The 18,429-nt window shown below is 52.1% G+C and overlaps 8 protein-coding genes across 8 annotated transcripts; 5 read left to right on the top strand and 3 right to left on the bottom strand.

Moving 5' to 3' along the window:
- Positions 1-3,365, top strand: BD324DRAFT_196210 (hypothetical protein). Its single transcript, XM_022012154.1, has 7 exons — positions 1-495; positions 561-586; positions 689-1,932; positions 1,998-2,717; positions 2,771-2,905; positions 2,962-3,032; positions 3,130-3,365. The coding sequence occupies exons 1-7, from the start codon at positions 426-428 to the stop codon at positions 3,168-3,170; spliced, it is 2,307 nt and encodes a 768-aa protein (XP_021868024.1). The 5' UTR covers positions 1-425; the 3' UTR covers positions 3,171-3,365.
- A 19-nt stretch (positions 3,366-3,384) lies between these two features.
- BD324DRAFT_196112 (protein-tyrosine phosphatase) lies at positions 3,385-4,679 on the bottom strand. Its single transcript, XM_022012153.1, has 5 exons — positions 4,517-4,679; positions 4,356-4,461; positions 4,138-4,256; positions 3,859-4,085; positions 3,385-3,790 (listed from the first exon to the last, which is right to left on the bottom strand). Exons 1-5 carry the CDS (start codon positions 4,560-4,562, stop codon positions 3,719-3,721), a joined length of 570 nt encoding a protein of 189 aa, XP_021868023.1. The 5' UTR covers positions 4,563-4,679; the 3' UTR covers positions 3,385-3,718.
- Positions 4,680-4,726: 47 nt separating this feature from the next.
- BD324DRAFT_595099 (DHBP synthase RibB-like alpha/beta domain-containing protein) lies at positions 4,727-6,454 on the top strand. The gene is made up of 2 exons (XM_022013840.1): positions 4,727-4,947; positions 4,994-6,454. The coding sequence occupies exons 1-2, from the start codon at positions 4,880-4,882 to the stop codon at positions 6,405-6,407; spliced, it is 1,482 nt and encodes a 493-aa protein (XP_021868022.1). The 5' UTR covers positions 4,727-4,879; the 3' UTR covers positions 6,408-6,454.
- BD324DRAFT_638341 (nucleolar protein 12-domain-containing protein) lies at positions 6,455-7,717 on the top strand. The gene is made up of 3 exons (XM_022017104.1): positions 6,455-6,763; positions 6,848-6,953; positions 7,048-7,717. Exons 1-3 carry the CDS (start codon positions 6,636-6,638, stop codon positions 7,660-7,662), a joined length of 849 nt encoding a protein of 282 aa, XP_021868021.1. The 5' UTR covers positions 6,455-6,635; the 3' UTR covers positions 7,663-7,717.
- Positions 7,718-10,262, bottom strand: BD324DRAFT_638338 (amino acid permease-domain-containing protein). Its single transcript, XM_022017103.1, has 12 exons — positions 9,855-10,262; positions 9,665-9,803; positions 9,512-9,578; positions 9,373-9,461; positions 9,245-9,320; positions 8,931-9,200; positions 8,626-8,881; positions 8,428-8,577; positions 8,245-8,384; positions 8,124-8,187; positions 7,975-8,076; positions 7,718-7,920 (listed from the first exon to the last, which is right to left on the bottom strand). Exons 1-12 carry the CDS (start codon positions 10,150-10,152, stop codon positions 7,760-7,762), a joined length of 1,812 nt encoding a protein of 603 aa, XP_021868020.1. The 5' UTR covers positions 10,153-10,262; the 3' UTR covers positions 7,718-7,759.
- A 114-nt stretch (positions 10,263-10,376) lies between these two features.
- On the top strand, positions 10,377-12,059 carry BD324DRAFT_638332 (DNA clamp loader). The gene is made up of 12 exons (XM_022017102.1): positions 10,377-10,469; positions 10,519-10,584; positions 10,634-10,693; positions 10,742-10,792; positions 10,839-10,933; positions 10,986-11,083; positions 11,127-11,308; positions 11,361-11,666; positions 11,715-11,789; positions 11,839-11,906; positions 11,945-11,965; positions 12,015-12,059. The coding sequence occupies exons 1-12, from the start codon at positions 10,449-10,451 to the stop codon at positions 12,046-12,048; spliced, it is 1,077 nt and encodes a 358-aa protein (XP_021868019.1). The 5' UTR covers positions 10,377-10,448; the 3' UTR covers positions 12,049-12,059.
- Positions 12,060-13,448, bottom strand: BD324DRAFT_638326 (HAD-like domain-containing protein). The gene is made up of 7 exons (XM_022017101.1): positions 13,193-13,448; positions 13,032-13,123; positions 12,827-12,973; positions 12,674-12,773; positions 12,492-12,635; positions 12,341-12,440; positions 12,060-12,304 (listed from the first exon to the last, which is right to left on the bottom strand). The coding sequence occupies exons 1-7, from the start codon at positions 13,398-13,400 to the stop codon at positions 12,097-12,099; spliced, it is 999 nt and encodes a 332-aa protein (XP_021868018.1). The 5' UTR covers positions 13,401-13,448; the 3' UTR covers positions 12,060-12,096.
- A 239-nt stretch (positions 13,449-13,687) lies between these two features.
- Positions 13,688-18,429, top strand: BD324DRAFT_570997 (transcription elongation factor SPT6; the record flags this gene model as incomplete). Its single annotated transcript, XM_022013052.1, has 11 exons — positions 13,688-14,322; positions 14,362-14,488; positions 14,540-15,301; positions 15,339-15,495; positions 15,544-15,689; positions 15,741-16,070; positions 16,111-16,713; positions 16,764-16,940; positions 16,984-18,160; positions 18,207-18,346; positions 18,403-18,429. Coding segments are annotated over 11 exons (4,281 nt in total), but the record flags the coding sequence as incomplete, so codon positions are not given.

The following is an 18,429-nucleotide window of genomic DNA, read 5'->3' as shown; positions in this document are numbered from 1 at the left end:
ATTTTCTCGGCAAGCATCTCGGTGATCGAGATCTCGGATGCAAAAGTTGAGCCCAAAGGGCAAGGCGGCGCTTCCAGTCTCGGGCTCCTATTTCCCCTGCGGGTCCCCCGTTCTGGGAACGTCCCTCCCATCCTATCAGCACTCCTTCATACTAGGTTTTCCCTTTATCCCAAGTGGCGCGTGCAGTTCTCCTTTTAGGGATATTGCGCCGCAATCACTCTTGCGGGACCGCGTGATCATGGCCGAGGAGTTTACACTGACGTACTTGTGCTTGGGAGGGACAAATCAGAGGTGGGCGTCTATATCCCAGCGAGGAAAACAAACTGTACGAACGTAGCGGATTTGACCGCTCACGTCGTTACCCTGTTGGCTTTTGAGATGAGGATTCAAAGAGGGAGGAAGGTATTTGGTCCGAAAGAGAATGAATGCTATTCTCTCAATATTTCGCCTCGATGTTGGACGCCCCTCGAGACAAGAAACAACGCTCACGGACAGGTGAGCAGGGGCTTGAGGGATCGACGGAAAAGAACATGAATCTGACTAGAAGCGTGAATCTTCAGGGTGCCTGACGTGTCGTCGACGAAGAGTAAGCCGTCGGAAACTATCCCATTATCCTTCTACCATCCCACGCGTAATCCGCTTAGGAGCATGAATCGCCAACTTCGCTGACTGCAGTAACTACGCCCAGGTCAAATGCGACGAGTTGCCGGGAATTTGTATCAAGTGCTTGACTGTTGGCGTCGAGTGCGAGTGGGCTACCACACCGCCGACAACGATCAACCACCACCAACACCACGGCGCGGGACGCTCCGGTTCCGACGGGATTTCATTCGCCGCTGGAGGTCCATTTCACGGACTGGTAAAACTTCCAGCATGTGATACTTGTCGACTCGCCAAGACCCGATGTGACAGAGACTATCCATCTTGCCAACGATGCAAGCTGGAGAAACTGCAGTGTGTATATAGCCATTGGCGCAAGCGTCGGAATAGAGGACATAGCGCATCAACAGTAGCCGCCGGTGCTGCAGTGGTTCTCTTCCCTGCGCCTCCCAGCTTTGATGATATAGGCAATCAACGCTCTCCAGTCTCTGCTGGCCCCTCGCAGATCAACTCGAGGGAGCACTCGCATCCATCGACCGCTACATCCCCATCGATTCTGGGCGACAGGTTGTCTTCGCGCTCGGAACTCGAAAAATACCTCGATGCCTTTTTTCGACATGTCCATCCTGAAATGACAACGTCATTCATCCACCAGGGAAGATTGTTCGAAGAATTGGAGGAAACGTGGAGCTCGCCTTCTCTGTATTCAGGCTCTTCCCGAGGTATCTCAAGTCCGTTGCTGCTGAAGTGCATGGCAGCGGCCAGTGGGCGGTTCCTACCAGATGCCGATAATTCTCATCCAGATGGTGGAAACTTGCCTGCACAATGGGCTCAAGAAGCAAAAATGGCGCTCACACTCGACATGGACCGTTTCAGTATCTCCAAACTGGCTGCAACATTGTGTTTAGTGCACCACGAATATTCTTCTGGACGGATCGAAAGCGCTTGGACCTGGACTGCGGTGGCCAGTCGAATGTGCATCGGTTTAGGTCCTCACAATATTTGCCGACCTGACATTTCAATCTCTCAAGGCGGTGTCGATGAATACGAGTCTGATTGGATCCAGAACGAGAGCAAGAAGCGACTGGTATGGGCGACAGTCTGTGCTGACGCTTGGACCGCATGTGGTCCGGCAGAGTGTTCGACATTTGATCGACACCTCATCAAAGATTTGCCCCTGCCCAGCACCGAACGCGAATTTGCCTTTGGTCGCGATGTGCCTTGCAAATTTCCTCGACCTACGTTGTCGACGAAGACGCTCGAACGAGGTCAGCTCAGAGGCACAAGCGCGAATCATGTCTGGCTCACACTGTTGGGCAATGACGTTCAATGGTGAGCGTAGCGTAGAATCGCGCGCCAATCACAGGAGTAAAGGAAGCTGACTACAGATGGCACAGGCATCTCAAACACATTGCGGACGATCCGCGACCCTGGGAACCAGACTCTAATTTCAACGAACTCAGATTACGTCTGGAGCATTGGCACGAGAGCTGCGCATCAGATATGCGCTTTGACGTGTCCACGATGTACGCGCGGAAAGACGACCCGGATTTTGGATCCTGGATACTCGTTCAGCTCCGCGCAGAGCAGATCGGGTTTCTCCTTCGTCGTTTCACCATGCCGAGCTACGAAGACATTTTGCCACCGGGCTATCTAGATCATGCGCCTTCAGAGTGGGTAGCTCAAGTCAGGAAAGAATGCGAAATGCACGCTCGCAATTTGGCTCGGAAGATATCGATTGTCACACGTCGATTCCCACAGTTTGTTCCTGCAAATTGGACTTGGAACATGTTCATATACGGAAGTATACGTGAACAGCCTGCGGTGACGGCGTTACGATCGAAAATGAGCTCACAGGTCTGTGCGAATCCTGCGGAGGGTACGATACAAGTCCGACCTGAGATGGGTACTCCGCCTCGTCCTTCTGGAGCTCTAGCAGGCTTATCGTGCGCTTCTGGTGATGATGCCATGGTCGAGGAAGGATTTTACGCCATGATTTTCCTGCTCTATAAGATGACAGCTTGGTTTGACCAGAATCATCGCGTGGCGAGAGACTTGTTGAAGATGTTGGCGGATCAAGGAATTCATCTCGAAGCAGGGTGGACCCAGAGATTGAGGTGAGCTTCAAACGATGCTGGGTCGGTACACCCCAGCTCATGCTCATTCCCAGGTCAGACGCTCCGGGACAATCGGCACCCGGTGAACATGGCACGGACGTCTTGTCTCACCTGCCCTATCTCCGTCGGTACATTCGCGAACCGAGTGTAGGCGAATCACATACATCAGCGGTCGGCGCAAAAGACATGTGCGCGGTCCCTAATGAACGAAGTGGTCTCAACAGCCGACAATCGGTTTCAACAGGTGTCTCGGACCATACCATTCCCAGCATGTATGCGGCGACAGAGAGAATGCAAAACGGTCAAAAATCGCAGGTCGCGATAAATGATAATATCTCACAACCTTATTTACAGCAAGTGAGTTCAGAGAGTGTCACAAGTCAATACCACATAGATAGACTCACTTTCCCAGTATCCTCTCGATCAGCTGTGCGTGTCGTCTGCTACCGGTAGCAACCTCGGCTTCCCTCAAGCGCCCATGGAATTCTTCAATACGGTAGGGTCTGACGATCTCTTCGCAGCCCATTCGACTGGCTTTGCACCTCAGCCCTTATTGCCCTGGCAGCACATTCAGCCTTTGCGCTCAATGTCCACGGAGCAAGATTACGTTTCGTTGTCGAATCCCGACTCCTTCGATGGGTTCCTGCCTGTCCCGACAGATGTTTCAGAGGAGGTCAGGAGGGTTCTGGGGTAATATTGTAACAGTGTCGTGTTGGAGTGATTGCATAATCTAGCATAGAGTAACCACATTGAAGCTAGGCATGCAGACTGACGCAACCCAAATCCCGTGCGCCATCTTGGCTGTCCCGAGTAGAAGGCCTGTCTTGAGGCGCCAATTGCGCGATGTGTCGTCGAACCGCCGCCCGCAGTGATTTGTCATGCAGGGCCGGTCAAGATGTTCATGCGCGATTGAGTAATATCGAGCGGTCGATCTTGCGCTCTGGCTGCCTCAAAAACTATCAGGGCCGAGGTGATGAGCGAGTGTGGATCCCTCCAAGTTGTCACTTCGCTTGACTCTTATTGATAGAGACCGCAGTCATCGGCACCAAATCGGTATCAAAGAGCTCAATGAACTATAGCCAGGGGTGTGAGCCACAATGCCGATGACCCCGCTTGTGTCTCATGGCTAGACTGAACTCACTTGCTCGTTTAAAACCCTGACTTTCATCCCTGCAAACCGCCGATATTCTTCCAAGATACTCGATAGAGCCCATCGCTGGAGTTTCCGATAACATCCCACCACTGTACCAGTTCTATGTCGACCCATATTACAGCAGACCAAAGTCGGGAAGCTTGAAGGAGTGAGGAGGAGAGACAGCGCGGAGATGATTAATGGTTCAGGAGGCGGAGGAAGAGGCGGAAGATGATCTACAACAGGTTGTCAATTCCCTTCTCTGTGGCGGGACGACCATCCACTTACATTGCCCTGAGAGAGGAACAACGTCCCCGTCGGCATATGGAGGCGGGAAATGAGGATTCAGAGATGTCTGAGGAGCTAGATTGTGTAGCTTGATACCCTGAGAGTCAAGGAACGATTGTCTGAGGGGAGTATCAGAAGAGGAAGGACGGCGGCACGGGAGACACGGCAAGGCACAGATGACGATTTCTCCAGCCTTTCAATCGTCTCTCAACACTCACAAGACGTCGGACAACTCCTCAGCGCCGACCCATATGACGGTCTTCAACTCTAGCTTTTCTAAGAAGGAAAAGTTCAACTCGGACGGCTGAGCAGATCGGTAGAAGCCTGTGAGCAAGGGAAAGGGATCAGCTTCGAGTAAGCAGCCAAGAGTGAGTCTCACCATCTTCTACCAGGCCAAAATTCAGCGGCGGGACGATCTTAGCCATTGTCGTGTTGCTAATAGAAGGTGAACATCGTCATAAACAGCCAGAATCATGTGCACACAATCACTCGGGCAAGCTCGACACGTGGCTCGGCTAGCGTACAATTACGTAACGCGTTGAGGATTGGTCCATAATTTTGGAGGAGTTTTAGCAAGTCAATCATCGTACATGCTGTTAGAAGATGCGACTTGACATGGTAGTCAGGGCATAGGGAAGCGGGAGAAACTGGCAATTGAGGAGCTTTATATCTACCGCTCAGGATCCCCGGTGCCAAATCGAATCCTCGCACAGACTGTCGCTTAGCACCTCCGAGCATTGTTATGAGCTGGGCTCGGAAAACACTGTCTCCGTCGCTTTGCAGATTTGTGTCGTCAAAGCTGTCCTATAGGTGTGCAGCATCATATGCGATCTACGCCCGTCTCTGACCCCCACAGATCATCACATACAATGTCAAGCTCCACTCCCATCCTGGACTGCTCGTCCTACTCCTCCATCAAAGTCCACCCTTCGCCCGTACCGCTGCATCCTTACCAGAGCCCTTCATTCGACATCCCCGCTGAGATCTCAAGGCACCTAGAAACGGTATCATCTCACCTACATTCCTCTAGGACGGTCGCATTTCCCACAGAGACCGTGTATGGACTCGGTGCATCATCATTGGACCCTCGGGCCGTTCGACGAGTCTACGAAATCAAGAACCGGCCCTCTGATAACCCATTGATCATTCACGTATCCTCGTTGGACATGCTCAATCATTTGTTACCACCAGGTTATGAGATATCCAAGCTTTATCGGGCCCTTATAGAAGCTTTCTGGCCCGGACCATTGACCCTTCTGTTTCCCTCTTCTAATCCACCTCCGCTTCCTGCTCCTCAGACCAATGCTATTCGCATGCCTTCCCATCCTCTGGCCCAAGCCTTGATCTATCACGCCAACCTACCAATATCAGCACCTTCTGCTAATTCATCCGGTCGACCCAGTCCGACATGCGCTGGACACGTATTCAATGACTTGAATGGCAGGGAGGGACTGGGATGTATCCTTGACGGCGGAGTATGTGGTGTGGGCGTCGAGTCGACAGTGGTCAATGGCTTGGGCTGGCGAGAGGACGGCACAGGCTACGTCAATGTCCTGAGACCTGGTGGTCTGGGTGTGGAGGAAGTCGAGAGGATCGTGAGGGAAGTGGACGGTGATGTCGACGGAGATGACGGTCGGACGCAAATATTACTCCATGGTCGACCTTGGCGTTCGAAGCCGGGTCAAAGCTCCTCTGCAGGCATGCGCCTTCTGCCCGATTCTAGTGATGATCCACCATCAACCCCAGGGCTGAAATATCGTCACTACTCTCCACGAGTGCCCGTCTTTCTGCTCTTACCTTCGAATACCTTTGCTCAACCTGAATCCTTATCGTCCTCAGCAACCACTCCGCAGGACATTTTGCGTCATATATCCAGCCGAATCGGCGCGCATGATGGCGCAAGGCTGGGAATTCTACACTATGACGACTCGCCCCTCTTTCACGCATTGAGGTCGGGTTCGCAGGGCATTGATTTGATCTCTCTATCTCTTGGACCAAATTCGACAACCGCCGCTCAACGCCTGTTCTCTGGTCTCCTTAAGCTGGAGCGGGGTGGGAATACCAAGTCAGTGCTTGGAGTGCAGCCGAGTGATTCTCGAGGGGTAGATGCAATTCTCGTAGAGGGATGCTCAGATGCTGGACTGGGCTTAGCAGTCATGGAGCGAGTCGGTAAAGCTGTTGGTGGTGGTGGCGCTGCCACTGACCTGGATCAGAAGTCTGACGGAGATAAAGGCCGATTCTGGGTGGACGTCGGGGAAACTGTAGCATAAATCAGCATCGTATACCATAAGATCATCTTGCATATTCAATACAGACATCTTGCTCGGAATTCAAAGGCTTGGGCACCATCTTTCGCCGTGTACAGGCCGGCTCACGGTTGTCATCGGTTTCAGAATTCGGATAAATTTTCAAAAGTGTGATCTTTCTTGGACTTCTCATGAGTCTGGCTAATTCTACGCTATCGACTCTGCATCTTTCACGAGTCATATCATCTCACAATGAGCTCTTCAAGTCGACCAAAGAGCAATATTGAGCTCTTGACCGAGCAGCACAAATACGTGCAAAAGGCGCGGAAAGCGAGGGCTGAGCAGATTGAAAGTATAAAATTCGATGACGATGCGAGGAGGTGAGCGGAGTATCAGCGTTTGCACCCTGCGGCGCTTCCTGAAGTCTTAGAGAGGGAAGCAAATGCTGACAAGCGATTGCTTAGAGAATGGCTGAGTGGGTTCAGTAAAAGGAAGAAGGCCAAGGTCGAGGAGAAACGGGCCAGAGCTATCGAGAGGGATAAACAAGCTCATAAGGAGGAAAGACGCCATGTGAGTGAACAAGGGTCATTCGAAGGGCTTCAGGCTATCGGGTCCACACTTGCGTCTTCATTCGTGTGCAGTATGCTGATAGTGACCCTTGTAGGCTCGTGAAGAGCTGAAGAAGAAGGCAGCGGAAAATGTTCGAAATGTCCGACTGGCGATGGGTTTGCCAACTGGAGATGACGAGGAGATGGCAAGTGGAGATGAATCCTCGAACGAGGGTCCGGCTGTTCCCCTGGAAGACGAATATGAAGACGACGATCAAATAGCGACAGTGACCATTACGGAAGACTTTGATCCGTCGATACCTGGTCCTTCGACCCGGAAATTTGGATCGCCTTCGTCCGACGAAGAGGGGGACGAACATCGTTCTGGCCAGCTGGGGGATGCGGAAAAGACAAAGAAGCGGAAAGCAGTCGGATTACCTGATATGCCTGCATCAAGTCATCGAGCTCAGAAAAAGGCCAAGTCGATATTGGAGCAGGCCAAATTGGAGAAGAAGGAAAGGCAGGAAAGGGCCGAAAAGGCTGATAAGCAGTCTAGAGGGATGGAGACGAAGGCGGAGAGAAAGTTTGGAAGGGCTATGGAAGCTAAGAGGAGGGCCAAGAGAGCTGGAATCGCCATGGAGAGGGATGGAAGGCAAAGAGGGACCGATAAGGGGAAGCGTAAAGGTAATGGTGCACACAACAAGCCTTTAAGGGGAAGAAAGAGAGGATAAGTACCGCATTGATTTGGCTTGACCGGTGACATTATACAACACTACAAGCAATTCAATCATGACTATGCGATGTGTTTATGGCCGAACCCCATCCGTGTCATCTCTCAGACATTTCAACAGTCTGTCCGCGCAGCATGCTCTGATGCTCCTCAGCCGGAACGACCTGATACCCCACACCGGACCGGTCTTTAGAGATCCTGCCAGTCCACTGATTCGGAAGAATGCTCTCAATGTCTTCGCGAAACTTGAGCCAAGCGCCTGTAGGTGGAGTCAACCTTCAACAAAGAGCTACGTCAACAGCTTCGTACTCACTCCACATTGCTCCCTTGATCCCCTCCGATTGAGGTGCGTGATCACTTGGCATCCGAGAACTTGCCGTGAGATAATACATCGGTGTGCCCGAAGCCATGAAGACTGGGCAGGGGTCAGTGAACGAAGCAAGAAAAGAGACCGCTCCTCACCCAAGGCGGCGAAAGCCTCCCATGGCGCGGCAAAGATGGGCATCAACAGCAAGAAAGCAGCGACCTAGGAGCAGAACGTGAGCAAGGAAATGTACGAGACGTAGTCTCCGTGTAGACTGACTGCACAGAAGATGATCGGGGTGCTAATCCAAGTTTTGTACGGCCTATCGAGAGTCGGCTCCTTGACTCTCAAGACTAAGAGACCAAGGACAGTAACTAAAAAGAATGTCCAGGCAGTCACGGAGAAGAAGTTGAGCAGGCCTATAGCAATCGTCAGCGTCGTACGAATGGCGCGACACCTCACTTCTGAAGCCCCCACCAAATACGATGAAGAAGATTGTGAGACACCCTTGCAGCGCGACTGCATTGTCTGGTGTCCGACGGGTAGGATGTAGCTTAGCAAAAATGTCTGGGAGAAAGTGCTCCCTAGCCGATGCGTAGATGAGTCGGCTAGCTATGATCACCGTCAAGCAATTTTACTGGCGCAGGAAATTTTGCTCACTGGTGAACAGAGCCGCGTTCAGAGCGCCAAAGGCACTGATAGAGACGAGAATACTGAAGAGAATCGCGCCTGGTCTACCGAGAACGACGCGTCCGAAATCTAAGGCTACAGTGTTGGTTGCCGCAACGGTTTCTGGGTCCAGCACGATAAAGTATGAAATGTTGGTACAGAGGAACAAGATTGACACGAGGGACATGGAAAGGTGGAGTGCAATGGGAAGATCTCGGTGAACATCGTTCATTTCGCCGGCAACGTACTGCGTCAAGGTCAGCTTTCACCGGTTGCAGGAAATTAATTAAGCTCACTCCACAGGCGTCCCAACCGTCAAAAGCCCATAAGCCAGAGTACAACGCGATTGCGTATGCCGAGGGAGCAGTACTGGTCCCACGGAAGAGGTTGGCAGGGCTCAATGCGGTGCCTGCACCATATCGTACGAGGTGAATCGTAGCTAGCACGCCGACGAATACCAAGGACAGCGTCTTGACGATGGTAATTGCGAAGGACGACTTTGTACCTGCGGATCGAGAGATAATGTTCAATACAGAGGTCAAGATGACTGCGATGGTACCTGTGATCTACGCCAAGTGAGACCTCTGATTGTGGCGGAAGGATGACATACCTTGAACGTCCATTCCGGTACTATCGACTCGGGGTCTCCAGTGATCGCATGGTAAATCATACGGTTGATATACTCTCTGCAACCAAGTCATCAGAGACGATAAATCCCGTTGTTTCGATCTGATTCACCCAAATATGAGGGATATGATAGCAGATGATCCCGGTTTTATTGTGGACACGGCAGTCCACGTGTAAAGATACGAAGCAATAGGGCCAAACTGTGTAGACACCTGTTCAGCGAACAGACATAGGGACCCCAAAGACTCACTGCATACCCCAGATAGGCTTGAGCGCCGCCAGATAGCGGTATGGCACATCCTAACTCCACGTAGGAGCTAAACGCGAGATATCAGCTCTGATCGCAAAGGTCCCAGGTAATGTGACGGGCCGGACAGACAAGACATGTAGATGGACGACTCACCTCGCACCTGTCCAAGCCAATCCAGCTGCTGCCGCCCAGACTAGCAGACTCGCTCCGGGGCTGCCGACATTCGCTACCACTACTCCCGGCGACGAAAAGATCCCCGAGCCAACCTGAGTGCCCATGATGAGTCCGACACCTGTGACTATGGTTTAGGGTACCGGGACCATCAGTGACAGTCTCGACCCACCATGTAGCATACTGACATGCTTTTCATCCCCCTTCTGCTCATTCTCTCCGGATAACGTCAAGGGCAAGAGATTATCCCGAAATTCAAAGCCGCCAAAAGAGGTGACTGTATCTGAACGTCCGAGTCGACCTTTTTGAGGTGAGTTTGATGACCCAGAGGCTTCGGCATGCTGCTCGCCGGAGTCCAGCTCCAAATCTCGGAGGGCGTACCCTGATGGACGAGAGAAGGAGGATCCAACTGATGATCTAGGAGAAGCGGAAGGAGGCGAGGTCGACACGGCTCGGTATTGAGCTGCCATGACGTCGGACACCGCAAGATGAATCTAATCAGACTCTCATGTATCGACACAGAAAGTTCGCAGCGTATCTATGGCGAGTTGCTGGGCATGATGCTCGGTATGGCTTTGTGAGCACCAGGCAGCTAGCTGGCTGAAATCTCGCGGGTCGAAGGGTTCCGCTAATTGCGGCGATCGCCGCTATGACGGACGCGCGCGTATCGCGAGGGACATTATCACTCGACGTTGATGAGACTGCTGAATAGACGACTCCCGTGCAAACCTCTGAGCACCTGCTGAGCCAAAGACTGGCCGACAAAATGTCTCTGTGGGTAGACAAGGTGTGTACTGTCAGCTATATTGTGCTGGACAGAGCTGAATCAGATCCAGTATCGACCCCGAACATTGGACGAATTGCACTATCATGATCAATTATCGGCTCGATTGAGATCATTAGTGGGCGGGCATCATCCTCCAGTCAAGGACAAGCTGATTGTTTGAATAGGCGGCTTCGGGAGACTTCCCTCATATCCTCTTCTATGGACCAAGTGGAGCGGGCAAGAAGGTGATTGCTCCCAGCATATATTACGGTGCTTTGCTGACCGCTCGTCAGACGCGAATCATGTGCACACTGCGCGAGTTGTATGGACCAGGCGTAGAAAAGGTGAGAAGTCCGTGTGGATCCTGCCTCTTTGCTGAGTGCCTCGTAGCTGCGTATAGATCAAAGGGTCTTCGTCACTCCCTCGAACAGGAAACTGGACGTCAATGTAGTTCAGTCAAACTACCACATAGAGCTCACGCCATCGTCAGTCGTTCTAGCTGCGTACATTAGCCCAGCTGATGATGATCCTCCTCAGTGATGTTGGGATGTACGACCGTGTCGTCATCCAGGATATCTTGAAGGAGATCGCTCAGACCCAGCAGGTTGATTTGAACGCCAAACAGCGATTCAAAGGTGAGTACAAGGCGTTGAGTATCTGCGCTGATGATCTTTACAGTCGTGATCATTAACGAGGCTGATGCTCTCACACGAGATGCTCAAGCAGCCCTGCGAAGAACGATGGAGAAGTACATGAACAACATGCGGTTGATACTATGTGCTGGCAGTACGAGCAAAATCATCGCACCGATACGAAGTCGATGTTTGCTGGTGCGAGTCGCCGCTCCAACTGATGATGAGGTGAGCCGAATACAGAAGACCATGTGAAAACCGAAGCTCACACCTCTCGCAGATGTCAAAAGTCCTTCACCATGTCGCCAAGAAAGAACGTTTCCATCTCCCCGATCCCGCCTCCGATGCCATTATTTCGTCGTCATCTGGAAACCTCAGGAAAGCTCTGCTCGTCTTCGAAGCCATGAAGATGCAACGGCCGGACCTAAGCGGTGATCTGGATGTGGCAAAACCGGATTGGGAGACATATTGTGGGAAAGTCGCCGATGCGATATTGTCAGAGCAGAGCGCTCAAAAATTACTGGAGATCAGGGGAAAGCTATATGAGCTGTTGAGCCATTGTATACCGCCGACGGTGGTGATGAAAGTAGGGCGACCGCGAGACACGAAGGGATTCTAGACTGACCTGAAACAGACTATATCAGAGCGTTTAGTCGAGAAAGTCGATGATGAAGTCAAGAAGCAGATCGTGCACTGGACGGCATACTATGTGAGTTGTTGGTTGCGCCAATCCGGGGCATGCTTCTCATAAAATTCAGGAGCTGAGAATGCGGGTCGGGTCTAAGAAGATCTTTCACCTCGAGGCGTTCGTAGCCAAAATTATGATGTAAGCAGATTCTCCTGGGTGTATGCTGATCTTCCCAGGGTCTACAAGAACTACACGCTGTGAGCCTGAGCTGAGAGTCTGGGGTCTAGAGCTGACGTGATATCTCAGGATGGGCATGATGGATGACATTGACATGTTTTGATACAGGCTGGCGAGCGACATCGCCTGGCCCTCTATGTATATTTTACATCTATTGTTTGTCCAAGACGGCCAGGTCACCAAAGCTTTCCATGACAAAGTCGGGCACTGTTTTGCTGGGCTCATCTCCAAAGATGGCCTCGCGTTTGGTCACGCCTCCCATGACTAGTAGCGTCCGGACGCCAGAATTGATGCCGAACTCGATATCCGTAGCGAGGTTGTCACCGACCATTAGAGCTCGCTTAGGGTCAAATTGGTGTCTATGGCTGTCAGCTAGATTGAAACGGTCGACGTACTCTGCCAGGATTGCATCCATCATAGTTGTATTCGGCTTGCCGATGACCGTCGGTGTACGCTTACTAGCGTAGACCAATGGGTACGAGATGGAGCCAGAGCCTGATGCAGCGGATCAGCCCACATCACGACAGGTGAGGGGTCACTACTCACCGGGGAAGATAGTGTGGCGGATGGGCTGATCGGGATCACCGGTCGCAAATGAGGTGGGGTAGGTCGGATCTTGGTTTGTCAAGAGGAAATGACAGTCCTTGTTGTCGCGCATGTACGAGAATGCCTTTGCGTACTTCTTGTAATCTGCCCGTGGTCAGTGGGCTCAGGTAGAAAGGCCTCACTGATGTGAATGTCAAAGCCACAGAGGACGGCGCCGATGGAGGGGTCTGGCTTGATATCGCCAAAGCCGTCCTTCTCCATGAAAACCCTGTCTTCCGGGTCCTAGGGCAGCCTATGAGTAGAGGGTTCCCAGCAGACACAGCTTCGCGACTAACCGTTCCTCCTGAGTGACCGATCCCTACACTGTCCAGTTCCTCCTCCAAGCCAACTTCACCAATGACGTATACCCGCTTATCTTTCGGAAAGTTGAGAACTTTGGAGAGGTAAACTGCTGAAGCATACCCCGATCCAAATATCTCCTCCTATACTCAAACGTTCAGCTCAAAAAGAAGCCCTCACATTCCGACAGTTTGTACGCACTGCTTGCGCCTCGAGGCCAAGTTTTCTGAATGTGTCAACGTACATCCGTCTGGATTTAGAGGCATTGTTCGTGACGAAGATGATCTTCTTGCCTGTATGAAAGGATGGGTCAGAGGCTCCTTTTCGCGTTGCGGGTAGCAAGAAGGTATCGCTTCGCTCACCTGCACGACGCAGCATGGGCAAGACTTGCTTTATGCCTGGAACGACGTTTGAGCCATGATACAGGACACCGTCGCAGTCTAGAAGGAATGTGTCGACCGAGTCGAGGAGCTCTTGGTACTGCTCTGGTGTTGACAAGACAGGGGGCGCCATGATGCTAAAGCTGGCTGTTGTACGAGGTCCTCTTCTATGTATATGCAAGACCATCATCAATCTCCCAAATCAGCTTTGGTCGATGCGACATACAGCGATTGCCACTTTGGGAAATTCAACCTCGCAATTGCAGCTGGCATCTTGGAAATTCAACCAATGGCTTTCACTGATCATTCACCCCATCTTCCCCTTTCAAGCTAAGCAGACTCAACCCCGGGGCTGCTGGCGCGCGAGACAGCTCAAGTTCTCGCGACATTGAATCACTTCGCGCCTTGGCCTGGTACTCTTTGAGTGACGCGCGCCCTGCTTCCGTTTTAGCGTTGCAGTCCTCTAGCTTGGCCACAATGTCGGACAGGTCAGGCTCTCCATCGTCTGAAGGTGAAGGTGATCGCATCCGTCCCTATGGAGACGATGTAGACTCTTCAGAGGAGTCATCTGAAGAAGACGAGGAGGAAGCTCGACGAGTGGCAGAAGGTTTCATTGTCGAAGGGGATGACGATGAGGAGGATGGAGATTTTGAAGTTGATGAGAACGAGGAGGACGAGGAGGCCCGAAAGAAGCGAAGACGGAAAGAGAAACAACGTCGGAGAGAGGAAAAGAGGGCTAGAAGAGAGGCTCGTCAGAAGGACGACGATGATGGCGAATTGTCTGAGGGCGAGTTAGAGCTTATGGCTCAGAACCAAGGATTGGCCGGACCGTCTAAAGACAGATCTACAAATCGAGCCCGGGTAGCGGCAGGCGTGGATGGAGACGATGAGCGGATCCCAAGTCTTCAAGATATTTTCCGTGAGGACGAAGAAAGGAGAGCTATGGAAGATGAAGATGAGGATGATCTAGGAGATTTCATTGAAGAGGACGAGGAGGAGGAACGGGCAGCGGGAGAGACGGAGGAGGAAAGACGGCAACGACGCAGGGAGGAGAAATTAAAACGTCGGGAAGCTGCAAGAGCACGGCCAGACATTGCTGGCCTCGACAGAGGGTGAGTAAGCTCTCCATGACTGCTAGCTGATGCGGCCAGTGCGTTTGACGAGAATTATGAAGTCTTTGGAGACGGTCAGCTATACGAGTGGGCCATGGACCTGGACGACCTTGAAAACGACGAAGGTGATGATGAGGTCCAGAAGAAGGATCTCCGTCTCGAAGATGTATGTGGACTATCCTGCCGCAGGGGACTCCATGCTAATACTGGGCTCCAGGTGTTTGACCCAGCCGAAATTAAAGCGCGACGACTTCAGGACGAAGACAAGGCGATAGCTCAGAATGACCAACCTGAACGACATCAACTAGTCAACTCTACACTTTCCGACAATCCTGTCCTCGCCTCTGCGACCCTCTTCCCTCCTCCAGACCTTGCTGCCGGCTGGGCTTACACCAAAATCTCCACTCGGATCCAATACATTTTTTGCAACATGGGTCCGGAAGGCTCCTACCCCGAGCCCACACCGGACAACATTCAGCCTCTTCCTGTCCGTCGTCGATTCGATCTCGCTGGCGCATTCATCCACGTCGTATCTACAGCGCTGAGGATGATGTTCGTCGAGAATCTTGAAGTGCCATACCTCTGGCACTACAAGCGAGACGCCTTCAGCGTCCTAGAGGATCAGGGACAAAGCTCTGTCCAATTTTTGGACCGCGACGAGCTCTGGACGTTGTACACCCTTGGACTGAAATTCAGAGCCATTTACAGTCGATGCCAGCAGATCACGAACATGTGGAGTAAGATCAAGGAGAGGAAGCCGGAACTCGAGAACGAATACCTCACCAAGACGCTCTTGTCATCAGTCTGCATGATGAGCGTAGAGGCCGCGGCAGAGGGTTACGACTGGTTGGCATACCATTACCCGCAGGAGGTTCACGATGTTCGAATCCAGCAAGCCTTGGAGGAGGGCACGAAAATGGCACCGATCAAAACGAGAGACGATCGAGGGCGATTTGGACCTGTCAAGAAGCTTGTCGACGTAAGTAGCCGCTGCTGAGTCGAGCTGATCTGGGCAGGCTTTCGGCATCGACGTCTCGAAAGTAGCGGTCTTATTCAACGATCCCGAGGGGAAACCACATTCTCTTGAAAACCCTGATCGCATGCCCCTCGACCTTGCAGAGGAATTTGCTGGTACTGGAACCATGTTCACAACTGCTGGAGAGGCTCTCGACAGTGAGCATGAGCGTCTCATCCCAACAGCCTCTATCTGACCCTTCTCAGCTGCAACTCAGATTCTCGTGGCGGAGATGGCTAAGGATCCTTCCATACGTCAACAGGCGCGAGACTTTGTCGAGGCGTGCGGTACAGTAACCGTCACACCGACTGAGAGGGGTCAGACGATCATCGACGAATATCACATCTATCATGTGAGCGTTTCCCCGATTTGAGATGACAAATTCTGACCCAGCGATGCGCAGGCCTTCAAATTCTTGACGGAGAAGCCCATCTCCCTGTTCAAAGACTCGCCCGAGTTCTTGCACATGCTCAAAGCCGAAGAAGATGGACTCATTACCATATCTATCGAAGTTGGCGAGATGGAGGACTCGTTCACGCAGACACTTGTCCGGTGTGTCCATGCGGATGATCATGGCGAGCTGTCAAGAGCGTGGAATGAGCTCAGGAAAGAGATTTGCGACACGGTCGTCGCGCATCATCTGATTCCCGCGGCTTCAAAGTGGGTCAAGGAGCATATGAGAAGTCAGGCGGAGGAATTTGTCGCGGAAAGATGTCGAATGGAGTTGGAGCTTGTGGGTTGTCTTTGTTCTTCAATCCTGACTCATTTCGCAGCGCGTCAATGTCCGGCCATACGCAAACTCAAGCATGGACCAAGGAGAGACGCCTTCTGTTTTGGCACTGACGAACGGTCGAGGCGGTATCCGAGATGCCGTTGTAGCTGTTCTCCTTGACGAAGAGGGAAACATACACACCCAAACAAAATTCGACAATCTCAAGGACGATGACGACAAGGAAGCCTTTGTGGATTTGGTCAAGCGTCAGAAGCCTGTTGTCGTTGTCGTTGGAGGACTCTCAGTTCAAGCTGCTAGATTGAAGGACGACATTTATGCGGCACTGCGCACTCTGGCAATGAGGGAAAGCGGCGAGGTTGCACCAACAATGGATACCTACCCGAATCCCGACGATTTCCATCTCGCTTCAGCCGACTTTGACGCGAGGTTGGCGCCGCATATGGTGCCTCTAACCTACGTGAATGATGCGACGGCCCGAATTGTGATGGTCAGCGATGATACTGCAAAAGATTATCCGAACCTGCCTATGAACGCTCGTTATGCTTTGGGTTTGGCGAGGTATGCTCAGAACCCTTTGAATGCGTATTGCAAGCTTGGACGTTCCATCGCTTCCGTCACCTTTATGGAGCTCCATCAGAAGTTGGTGCGTTGGCTGCATCATCTCTTTGGATCAACACTGACAAATCTGTTCAGATTTCCCAGGAGAAACTCCTGGTTCACCTCGAGCGAGGACTGGTCAATGCTGTCTGTTATATGGGCATTGAGATCAACTCCTGCATCGCAGATGCTTATCAACGAGCGATGCTGCCTTTCATCGCCGGACTAGGTCCTCGCAAAGCGGACGCGCTGGTCAACGCTGTGCTACGCCAGGTAAGCCGAGCTTCTGGTCTTAGGTCCAGCTGATACCTTCCAGGGTACCCTGATCAATCGTTTGGCTTACGCGGATCTCGGCGTCTTTGGCCCAACTATTCTCGAGAACGTTGCTGGTTTCCTCAGTATTCACACGGATGAGAAGGAGATTGAGCTGGATGCGTCGAACCCTCAAGCAACACCGGATCCGCTCGACCTGACCCGCATCCATCCTGCTGATTACGAGTTTGCTCAGAAAATGTGTCAGGATGCCTTGGACATGGACGCCGAAGATGTGGCGGATCAGCACAAATCCGAGGTCGTCCTCAAGCTCATGTTGGACGATGATCGGGCTCGGAAGCTTGGTGAACTCAACTTGGATGACTTTGCCTTCAATCTGCAAAAACAAGGAGAAGGCAACAAGCGTCATACGCTGGGAGAGATCGTCTCGGAGCTTATCAGCTATCGGGCGGATCGACGGCCGGTCTTCTATGTCCCGACAGATTGGGAAGTCGTGACCATGCTCTCTGGTGAGACGGAGAGGACAGTTGGACCTGGAATTATCGTCACTGCGACCGTTCGAAAAGCCCTAGCATCTCGCGTCTTCTGTCAATTGGAATCTGGACTGGACGCGATTCTCGAAAGAGAATACGTCTCGAACGATGATCAAGCTGTCCTTTCTTGTGAAGATCAATTCAGAGCACGGCAATCGATCCGTGCGGTGGTCATCTATGCCGAGCCAGCACGTATGCAGGTCAAGATTTCGACCAGAGATTCGGATATGCGACAGGGAGTACCGTACCTTCAGCCATTCAGGGTTGAAGCGTTCAATAGTATTGCCCGAGCGACACAGGCAGCGGAAGCAGCTGCAGCCAAGAAGCGACAAGCAGCGGGCAAGGTGAAACGAGTTGTCAACCACCCTAATTGGCACGTCATGAACTCTGGACAAGCGGAACAGTTCTTGGCCAGTCAACATCGCGGCGATGTGGTCATTCGTCCGTCGTCCAAGGGACCGGATCACCTAGCTGTCACTTGGAAGGTCGACGAGGATGTGTATCAACACATCGACGTGCAGGAGATTGATAAGCCCAATGAGTACTCTGTAGGCAGAATCCTACGGGTTGCTGGCAAATATTCTTACTCAGACCTGGACGAGTTGATCATCAATCACGTCAAGGCCATGGCGAGGAAGTTTGACGAGATGCAAATGCACGAGAAATTTAGGCAAGAAGATGAGCTGGGTGAGTTGGTCGATGTTTGGGCACGGTCAGGACTGATGTCATTCAGAGGGATATCTCAAGAATTATGTTCAGGCGCATCCTGGACGAAGTATGTACGGATTCAGTATCGACAGCGCGCGGCCTGGATATCTTAAGCTGTGTTTCATGAACAAATCGAGTAAAGACGGAGGAGCCATACAGGAATGGGTGAGCTGCTCCTTGCCCGTGTGCGCTAGTGGGAATCTGACGCATCCTTGCGTCAGCCTGTCAAAGTTCTGCCAGGAGCTTAC

Source organism: Kockovaella imperatae (assembly GCF_002102565.1).
Source record: "Kockovaella imperatae strain NRRL Y-17943 chromosome Unknown BD324scaffold_17, whole genome shotgun sequence".
Lineage (NCBI taxonomy): Eukaryota > Fungi > Basidiomycota > Tremellomycetes > Tremellales > Cuniculitremaceae > Kockovaella > Kockovaella imperatae.
The sequence above is the reverse complement of the archived record's forward strand: the minus strand, read 5'-3'. Positions and strand labels throughout refer to the sequence as shown.